Source organism: Pinus tabuliformis, chromosome 9 (genome assembly GCF_031772625.1).
Source record: "Pinus tabuliformis cultivar Carrire ecotype Pingquan chromosome 9, CPIR1, whole genome shotgun sequence".
Taxonomy (NCBI): domain Eukaryota; kingdom Viridiplantae; phylum Streptophyta; class Pinopsida; order Pinales; family Pinaceae; genus Pinus; species Pinus tabuliformis.
In genome coordinates this window covers 1,225,442,593-1,225,453,790 of record NC_142307.1, presented here as the reverse complement: position 1 = coordinate 1,225,453,790, position 11,198 = coordinate 1,225,442,593, and the positions used below count along the sequence as shown (strand labels likewise).

Below are 11,198 nucleotides of genomic sequence, written 5' to 3'. Positions count from 1 at the left end.
CCGGTTGAGCAAGCTATATTACATTCCCTTGGAGAAATGACCAATATCTTTAAGGACTGGGTCTCAAGCCAAGGACGAGATCAAGGAAATGTGCAAAAGGAATTGGAACAAAAACATAGACAAGATCTAAATTCTCAACTCAATGTCAAAGATGGACAAGCAACACTTGATATTATGAAAGAAGTCCAAAAATCCAAATTACCAGAGTTTACGGGTCTAGAAGGGGGTTCAAAAGCGGAAGCATGGGTAATGGCTGTCAAAAGAGCACTTAGTTTTAAGGCATACACTTCTACGGAAAAAACCTAGATATCAATGAGTCTACTAAAAGGAGATGCGTTATTATGGTGGGTAAATGAAGAAACAAAGATGCAAGTCACCCCAGTACAAGTTACATGGGAAATGTTTGAGGAAGCCTTCCGAACTAGGTACCTATCACAGGAGTACAAACACCAACAAGTAGGAGCTTTCCATGAAGTACGACAGAATGGTAGATCTATCGAGGACTATGAAGCTGAATTTTATTCGTTGGTCCATCATGTGTACTATATGGTTGATGATAGACGTCAAGCTGAAAGATTCTTACATGGACTCGACCCCTTAGTCCGAGCAGAAGTCGCCATGTGGAAACCCACCACTATGGCAACAACCACTAGTTTAGCCAAACAAGTCTTGAGGAAAATCAATATGAAGAAACAAATGGTAGTTGATGAAAGTTCAGGGAAGGAGCATTCCGCAATGAGGCTGAATAAACCAGGGGGGCAGCCATATAGATTCCAAGGAAGACAAAACACTATTTCTCGAATCGCTAGCACAACTTCTCGACCGCCTCCAAGGGGACATAAGGGTCAACCCTACTTGATTAATGGGAGGAGTAGAAGATTTGGTGACCAAGGACAAGTACAACGTGAGAAGCAAGCACAAGTAGAATGTTGGCATTGTAAAGGTCCACATTATAGAAAAGATTGTCCAAGCTATCAAACAGGGATTAAACAACAGGAATACAAGGCAAAAGGAGAAAGACCACAAAACCCACATCGAATTCATGCAGCTACAAACCATCGCCAGGCTGAGCACCAAGCTACTGTAGTAGAATCTGCAGGTATGATCAATAACATTCCTCTACCTGTGTTAATTGATCCAGGTGCTACTGATAGTTTTATTTCACCTTCAACAATACTTAGATGTGGATTGACAACTCATGAGCAAAGTAACTTTAGAATGGTTGAAATGGCGTCAAGCTCTCAGCAATCAATAGGGTCAATGGTAAGAGATTGTAGTGTTAACATTGGGGGGTGTGATACCAAGATGAATCTATATAGTACAACTCTCGGAACATATGACTTAATCGTGGGAATGGATTGGCTTGAACCCCATAAAGCTATACTGGATTGTTATAATAAGACAGTCCTCATAAAAAATGACCAAGGAGAAACTAAGGTAATAAAAGGGATTAGACGTGGTGTTACATTACGCCTCATATCAGCCAAGAAAGTTAATAAGTGTATGAGGAAAGGGTGCAAGATTTATGCGGTAGAAATGGTTCCTACCAATGAGAAGTCCTCAGATAAATTGCACCCACTACGTTTTGAATTTGCAGATGTATTTCCTCCAGAGTTACCAGGTTTGCCTCCAGTTCGAGAAATTGATTTCTCCATAACCTTGAAACCAGAAGTGGAACCCATATCCAAAGCACCTTATCGAATGACTGTTCCAAAGCTTAATGAATTGAGTATACAGCTCAAAGAACTTCTTGAACAAGGTTTTATAAGACCCAGTGTGTCACCTTGGGGTGCACCAATAATTTTTGTAAAGAAGAAGGATGGAACTCTTAGGTTATGTATTAATTACCGAGATCTAAACAAGGCCACCATTCGAAATAGGTATCCCATGCCTCGGATCGATGACCTCTTTGACCAACTAAAAGGAGCTTCAATATTCTCCAAGATAGACTTACGGTCAGGTTATCATCAGCTAAGAATCAAGGAGGAAGACATACCTAAAACGGCATTCATAACGCGCTATGGACACTATGAGTTCATTGTTATGCCATTTGGTTTGACTAATGCCCCAACAGCCTTCATGAACTTGATGAATAGTGTCTTTCGAAAATATCTGGACCGTTTTGTCCAAGTTTTCTTGGATGACATCCTCATTTACTCTCGTAATGAGAAAGAGCATCTCGAACACTTGAGGTTGGTACTACAATGCCTTAGGGAACATAAGCTATATGGAAAACTTTCTAAATGTTCCTTCTTTGAAAAGTAAATTCAATATCTAGGCCATACCATTAGTGGCAAAGGCATTGCAGTTGATTACAGTAAGGTAGAAACTATAATGACTTGGCCCTCTCCCCGGAATGTCAAGGAAGTACGTAGCTTTATGGGATTGGCCGGCTACTATAGAAGGTTTGTATAAAGGTTCTCGCAGATATCTAATCCCATCACCCGCCTCCAAAGGAAAGGGTTTAAGTTTGAATGGACAAGTGAGTGTGAGAAAGCATTTAATGAGCTAAAGCATCGACTAACAACAGCCCCAATATTAAAAGTACCTGACATGGACAAGGACTTTCTGATATGCACGAATGCATCAGAAGAAGGATTAGGTGCAGTCTTGATGCAAGATGAAGGGGTTATCGCTTATGCTTCTCGAAAACTTAAGAACCATGAAATCAATTATGCAACTCATGATATGGAATTAGCAGTGGTTGTAATGGCCTTGAAATTGTGGAGACATTATCTAATGGGGTGTCAATTTGAGTTTAGAACAGATCATAAAAGTCTTGAGTATATCTTCACACAAAAGGATCTTAATGCTCGACAACGACGCTGGAGTGAGCTATTTAGTGATTATGATTTCAAGATATCCTATATTAATGGAAAAGCAAACAAAGTGGTAGATGCTTTAAGCAGAAGACCTAGACTTCATTCAATGTCGACATTAAAGATAGACTTGAGTAGCCGGATTCTAAATCAGCTAGTAGGAGACCCACATTACCAACAAATAAAATTTGCCTTACAAGAAGAGGTACCTGTGGCAACCAAGTGGGAGGAATACACCTTAGACAATGATGGACTGCTACGATATAATGGTAGGATTTATGTCCCAGAAGATGATGATCTTCGGAAATTAATAATCAAGGAAGCCCATCAAGCTCCATACGCTGCACATCCAGGAGTCCAGAAAATGTATGCAGACTTAAAACAACTATTTTTCTGGACAGGAATGAAAAAGGATATAACAATGTTTATGGCTCGATGTTTAGAATGTCAACAGGTTAAAGCTGAACATCGTCATCCGGCAGGACTTTTACAACCCCATGATATACCAGAAACTAAGTGGGAAGTTGTTTCAATGGATTTTGTTGGAGGCTTACCTATGACGTCCCAGAGGCATGACTGTATTATGGTTGTGGTTGATAAATTAACTAAGAGTGCTCACTTCATTCCAGTCAAGACCACCTTTGAAGCATCAGCTATCGCTCAAATTTTCCTAAAAGAAATAATTCGCCTTCATGGAGTACCACAAAATATAATATCTGATAGAGACGCACGTTTTACTTCCAGATTTTGGAAAAGTCTATTACAATCTATGGGAACACAACTGAATTTTAGTACAGCGTATCACCCAGAGACAGATGGTCAAACAGAAAGAGTAAACCAAGTATTGGAGGACATGATAAGAATGTATGTCATGGATCAACAAAACCAATGGGAGAAATACCTTCCCTTAGTAGAGTTTGCCTACAACAATAGTTACCACAGTTCAATACAGGAAGCTCCCTTCGAAATCTTGTATGGAAGACCATGTCCTACTCCGTTAAGTTGGGATCGATTAGAGGACCGGGTCATGTTGGGACCTGAAATGCTCCAAGAAATGGAAGAACAAATGGCCACAATTAAGCAGAGACTAAAAGAAGCCAGGGATCGCCAAAAAAGTTATGATGATGCAAAGAGAATTGATAGAAACTTTGAGGAAGGAAGCCAAGTTTTCATTAGAATCAAACCTTTTAAAAGTCCCTTTAGGATGGGTAAAGGAACAAAGCTATCGCCTAGATTTGTTGGGCCATTCAAGATCCTAGAGAGGATTCGACCAGTTGCTTACAAGCTTGAGCTGCCTTTCCATCTAAGAAGGATGCATAATGTGTTTCATGTTTCTATGCTTAGAAAATATGTACCCGACCCATCCCATGTTTTGAAATTTGAAAAATTGTAGGTTTCCGAGGAAGGAGCCCTTCAAGTCGAACCATTCTGTATACTGGACCGCCGGATTCGTCGACTCAAGAACCGTGAGTTCGAGCAAGTCAAGGTCCAATGGGACCAATATAGCCCAGGGTCAGCTACCTGGGAGGATGCAGCTGTTATTTTTCAAGACTTTCCTTATTTACTTGATTAAAATGTGTGGTGAATAGTGCTCCTTAGCTAAAACAGATACTTTTATGGAGAATCTAAATCATGTTTTATTGTTTAAACTTTATGATACATACACTATGATTTCCGTTTAGTTTAATTAACTGTTAAGATGTGAGTATAATGGTAAAGGAATAATGATGCACATGTGGTTCTTGTAGCGATGATGTATCCTTATGATTATGATGTTATGACAAGGTATATTAACATATTCATTTACTACATGATGAATAGGTATGTGATGTTATAACCTATGATAGTATTTCATGAGATGAAGCATGTATTTGCGATTAACTATGATGAATGCAATTTCTATGATACTATGATGGTATATCAAATGCATTGGTTGCATGTTGAAGTATGATGATGGGCCAAGAGGGCCGGTTTATTTGATGATCTCGTGTGAGCCCATACGCACGAGGGAGAATAAGTAACATCATATGGGCTAGGGACAAACTCAATCAACACTACATATGCCAGTGGTCCTTTGTCTTGTGTATAGCTCTTGATGGATAGCTCTAGAAGAGCTATGGGACCATCTTGAGGAGGCCAAGTGCCTAATGTTCTAGGCTTGGTGCCTATTATTGGATTGGGATGCCGAAGTCTGGAAGGGATGTAAATGACTTCGATGCCTGGGGCTGTGTGCCTTAGTAGTTGTGGAGGGAGTGGGCCAGCCTTGCCAGATGCGCGGGGTCATTGAGTATCGGATCGGATGTCTGCCTTGGGGTAGATGAGGTCTAAGTCAGGCGTGAGCCTAGGGGCCAGCCTTGGACTAGGATACAGACCGGGTCAGGCTTAGCCTGGTGCCGAAAGTGGGAAAAAGGACAGAGATTCCTTGAGATTTCCCGGGGTGTTGGGGACTTTCGATGCCTGCTGGTTATACTACTTCAGCAGAGGGTGTTGGCAACATGAAGTTAATAAATAATAAATAATAAATAATTCAACTTAACTTCGGGACGAAGTTCCTTAAAGTGGGAGAGTATGTAATATCCCTCCCCTTAATAATAAATAATAAATAATAAATAATAAATAATAATTAACAATAAAAATAATGAATCACTTAATAATAAATAATAAAAATAATAAATCATAAGTGTTAAATAATAAATGATATTAAAAATTATATAAAAATAAATAAATAATAAAAATAATAAAAATAAATAAATAAATAGAAATAACCATATTAAAGCTCTAAATAAGAATAAATCGAAATAAAACAATAAAAGTATCAAAAAGAAGGAAATAAAACAAGAAAGCTAAAAATCACAAGAAAAGTAAAGAAATAAAACAAGAAAAAAGTTGCATGCAGACACATGGAGTGTGTGCATGTGGTTCCCCTTCCAATGTTTTGTTCTATTTAATAGATGGTGAGGAAGATGGGAGGCATTCCGGCACTCTATCATTCCGAGATTCTATCTTTCATTCTCTTGGGAGAATGGTATACTAAGACTTAGGAACAATGGCAGTAGTATGTTGATTGAGGCTCGGGGGTGGCCAGTTGTAGCATATTTCTTGCACAATTGAGCCTATGGTTGGGTGGAGAGTCGTCCCCACAACCTTGTTGTCATCTCGCAAATCGTGATCACAGGTAACATAGAGATAAGATTATTTGTCAGCATCTTTTTCTATTAAGCAATTTCATTCTTGATGGATAGCTCTAGAAGAGCTATGGGACCATCTTGAGGAGGCCAAGTGCCTAATGTTCTAGGCTTGGTGCCTATTATTGGATTGGGATGCCGAAGTATGGAAGGGATGTAAAGGACTTCGATGCCTGGGGCTGCGCGCCTTAGTAGTTGTGGAGGGAGTGGGCCAGCCTTGCCAGATGCCCGGGGTCATTGAGTACCGGATCGGATGCCTGCCTTGGGGCAGATGAGGTCTAAGTCAGGCGCGAGCCTTGGGGCTAGCCTTGGACTAGGATACAGACCGGGTCAGGCTTAGCTTGGTGCCGAAAGTGGGAAAAAGGATAGAGATTCCTTGAGATTTCCTGAGGTGTTGGGGACTTTCGATGCCTGCTGGTTATACTACTTCAGCAGAGGGTGTTGGCAACATGAAGTTAATAAATAATAAATAATTCAACTTAACTTCGGGACGAAGTTCCTTAAAGTGGGAGAGTATGTATTATCCCTCCCCTTAATAATAAATAATAATTAATAATTAACAATAAAAATAATGAATCACTTAACAATAAATAATAAAAATAATAAATCAGAAGTGTTAAATAATAAATGATATTAAAAATTATATAAAAATAAATAAATAAATAAAATAAAAAATAGAAATAACCATATTAAAGCTCTAAATAAGAATAAATCGAAATAAAACAAGAAAAGTATCAGAAAGAAGGAAATAAAACAAGAAAGCTAAAAATCAAAAGAAAAGTAAAGAAATAAAACAAGAAAAAAGTTGCATGCAGACACATGGAGTGTGTGCATGTGGTTCCCCTTCCAATGTTTTGTTCTATTTAATAGATGGTGAGGAAGATGGGAGGCATTCTGGCATTCTATCATTCCAAGATTCTATCTTTCATTCTCTTGGGAGAATGGTATACTAAGACTTAGGAACACTGGCAGTAGTACGTTGATTGAGGCTCGGGGGTGGCCAGTTGTAGCATACTTCTTGCACAATTGAGCCTACGGTTGGGTGGAGAGTCGTCCCCACAACCTTCTTGTCATCTCACAAATCGTGATCACAGGTAACATAGAGATAAGATTATTTGTCAGCATCTTTTTCTAATAAGCAATTTCATTTATTTTTCTGTTACGTATGGTATCATAGCTTTGGCTCAACCCTTAGGGCCTATGGGCATCTTAGAGAAAAAAAAAATTATGTGTTGGAATTTTTAACTTGACTTATTTTAAAGTTACAGGTTGATTACTTCTAGGAAGCGCATATTTTTCTACAAACCCTCACTATGCCGTAAATTTTCCTATTTCAACTTTTTATTGGCTTTGGTTATTATTTATAAGTGTTATGACTTAGAATACAAATTAAAATATCGATGATAGATTTTGTTCTGTATCTTGTCTTTATTCAATATCTATCTGTCGGCTATCACTTGATTGATGTTCAAGCGATCTCAAAAATATGGCCATGCTCATTTGGAAGGCCATTGTCAGAGCAACTCTGCATCTTGATTTTATCAGTTAAGTTTATGACCATACCTGGCAGTTTTTCTGAGTTGGCTATTAGAGCTGTATTAAGAAGAGAAACTGGACTATTTTTTTTTTTCTTTTTCGATATTCAAGACGAGAAACTCATTATGGGTACATGTTTATGGCAAATAACTTCCATGATAACTATTTTTCGCTTTGAAATTTTGGAGTTCATCTTTCAAGGGCCAGGAAACACATTACTATTTTTAGAGAAGTGTATCATCTTGTTTATAAGTAAGGTAGTCATGGAAATTTTAAGTTTTAAGTTATGTTCCTTCTCTTTTAACGTACAGATTGCTTTGTGTTTGTATTCATTCTGTCACCAAAGCGTCACACAACTAGATTACTGCATATTGAAGTCCCTCTGTCAGGCAATCTATGCATATACGTAATCTGTCAAGCTAGATGTCATCACCATGAATATGTTTACAGGCATGCTGGGATTTAGCAGATTTGGAAATTGTTATAAGACTCGTACGAATACATAGTGGGGTTCAAAGAATCAAGAATACAGAATTTGAAAATAAGGATGAATCAGTCATCGACAACGAATTTAGGTGTGTGTAGACAGGGGACTTGAACCCTCGCCGTCTATTATATAGGGCATGACTGTCTTTGCTGCAATTTGCAATTTTGTTGACTTACATGCATAATTCGAGTAATAATTACCCTAATCATTTTCTTCCAAGCATGGAGCTCTTGGCCAAACAACCCCACGCTATCATTCTGAGGTTTGGCTCCTTCTCTGGTTGACAGGGATTCTTCATCTACAGGTCGGTATTCTTTTGTAAAATGCTTTAATTCTCCTAAATTTTAGATTCGGAAATCGAATTTTCCATTCAGACACTCAATCTAGGAAAATTATTTATCCTTTGTATATGCCTGTGGCTTACCTGTGGTTTTTGTACATGATTTTGTTGACACATTGACAGATATTTAACGCCCTCACATGTGCAGATTTTTAGCGTTGATTTAAGTTGCTTGGTCTCTGGCTTAGTGGTTGGATTAGAGCACTGAAACCATGTAAACGGTTCAACTCTAAGGATCTGGCTGATGTAGACCCGTAGTTTGCCTGCAGCTGAAAATTCCGGAATTTTTCTTGCGCATTAGTGCTGTTGAAGGCCTGTTGCCGATGGAACCGATCTCCCGTCTCTGAAGCTTCTTCACGCAGTTGTGATACTCATCTACCAGTCGCCGCTTTCCGGCCACCACGAGACGGCCAAAACTTGGCCGCGGACTCGCAGAAATTTTCTTTCCGTCCATTCTCTCTTTCGTCTAAATCTCAACAAACACTGCCTCCGAACATAACCCCTCGATTCAGCAAGGGTTTTCAATAGATTTAATGACTGCCCGAGCTGCAATTACAGTAAAAATCTGTAACGGCAGGCCCTGCTGAAAGGGCAGGGTAGTGTCCGTTTCAAATTTCCGTGAAACTAGCGGTTCACCTGCAATTGAATTTTGGAATACTATAAAAAATATATCAATGGCTTCCTATAGCATACCAGATTTCCCTTAATGTTGAATATGCTACATGCTCGGGTCAAGACTTGAAAGATCTAAAACGAGAATTCATGAGCTGGACCATTTTATAATGCATCACTAATAATTCTATGGCTAAATGTATTGTAATTAAGGGATTCAAAATGGTGTTTCCTTTGCAGGTGTGCTTGCAGGCAGACCATATAATTAATAAAATGATTATTTTTGTTTTGGGAAGGAATAACCTTCCCAGTCATCCGATCCAGTTTTGGGTCGGGTGGCAGTGTCTTTCTTTATGGTGTGCAATAATTTTTATGCTTGATTCATAAATTTTCTTACGTGTATTTTTAAGTAATGATTGCATAAACAGATACTTAAAGTCATGAATCTGCACAATTAGTATTATCGTGACATATAATGCTTTACTCATTCGAATTTTGTTTTATTTTACATGGATCCAATCCTCTAAAGTTTTAAGGCCTATACTACAACATTGTGATTATTGATGAACTCATAAACTCCATGTTTTTTTTATATACTTCGGAATGTGTGATCAATTATGGTTTAAGTATTATACTTCAATTGAGTACTAAATGGATATTTTAAAGTTAAACATATTCTAAATTTATTGTAACTTTTGGCATAAGGGTAATGTGTAAATCTACTGAATATTACAGGGTAGATCATGGCTCCTAAACGTCGAAGACGAACCCGAAACAACCTCGGAGTAGAAACACCACCTCCCGCCACTTCAGCGATAGGAACCCCGGCTGAGTAAGCTATATTAAATTCCCTTGGAGAAATGACCAATATCTTTAAGGACTGGGTCTCAAGCCAAGGACGAGATCAAGGAAATGTGCAAAAGGAATTGGAAAAAAAACATAGACAAGATCTAAATTCTCAACTCAATGTCAAAGATGGACAAGCAAAACTTGATATTATGAAAGAAGTCCAAAAATCCAAATTACCAGAGTTTACGGGTCTAGAAGGGGCTTCAAAAGCGGAAGCATGGGTAATGGTTGTCAAAAGAGCACTTAGTTTTAAGGCATACACTTCTACGGAAAAAGCCCAGATATCAATGAGTCTACTAAAAGGAGATGCCTTATTATGGTGGGTAAATGAAGAAACAAATATGCAAGTCACCCCAGTACAAGTTACATGGGAAATGTTTGAGGAAGACTTCCGAACTAGGTACCTATCAGAGGAGTACAAACACCAACAAGTAGGAGCTTTCCATGAAGTACGACAGAATGATAGATCTATCGAGGACTATGAAGCTGAATTTTATTCGTTGGTCCATCACATGGACTATATGGCTGATGATAGACGTCAAGCTGAAAGATTCTTACATGGACTCGACCCCTTAGTCCGAGCAGAAGTCGCCATGTGGAAACCCACCACTATGGAAAAAACCACTAGTTTAGCCAAACAAGTCTTGAGGAAAATCAATATGAAGAAACAAATGGTAGTTGATGAAAGTTCAGGGAAGGAGCATTCTGCAATGAGGCTGAATAAACGAGGGGGGCAGCCATATAGATTCCAAGGAAGAAAAAACACTATTTCTCGAATCGCTAGCACAACTTCTCGACCGCCTCCAAGGGGACATAAGGGTCAACCCTACTTGATTAATGGGAGGAGTAGAAGATTTGGTGACCAAGGACAAGTACAACGTGAGAAGCAGGCACAAGTAGAATTTTGGCATTGTAAAGGTCCACATTATAGAAAAGATTGTCCAAGCTATCAAACAGGGATTAAACAACAGGAATACAAGGCAAAAGGAGAAATACCACAAAACCCACATCGAATTCATGCAGCTACAAACCATCGCCAAGCTGAGCACCAAGCTACTGTAGTAGAATCTGCAGGTTTTCGAGGAAGGAGCCCTTCAAGTCAAACCATTCTGTATACTGGACCGCTGGATTCGTCGACTGAGGAACCGTGAGTTCGAGCAAGTCAAGGTCCAATGGGACCAATATAGCCCAGTTTTAGCTACCTGGGAGGATGCAGCTGTTATTTTTCAAGACTTTCCTTATTTACTTGATTAAAATGTGTGGTGAATAGTGCTCCTTAGCTAAAACAGATACTTTTATGGAGAATCTAAATCATGTTTTATTGTTTAAACTTTATGATACATACACTATGATTTCCGTTTAGTTTAATT

General features: G+C 38.8%; 1 protein-coding gene across 1 annotated transcript; it reads left to right on the top strand.

The window, feature by feature from the left end:
- Positions 1–312: 312 nt before the first annotated feature.
- On the top strand, positions 313–8,125 carry LOC149152952 (uncharacterized). Its single transcript, XM_089443646.1, has 3 exons — positions 313–1,759; positions 2,531–3,984; positions 7,991–8,125. Exons 1-3 carry the CDS (start codon positions 313–315, stop codon positions 8,123–8,125), a joined length of 3,036 nt encoding a protein of 1,011 aa, XP_089299772.1.
- Positions 8,126–11,198: the final 3,073 nt, after the last annotated feature.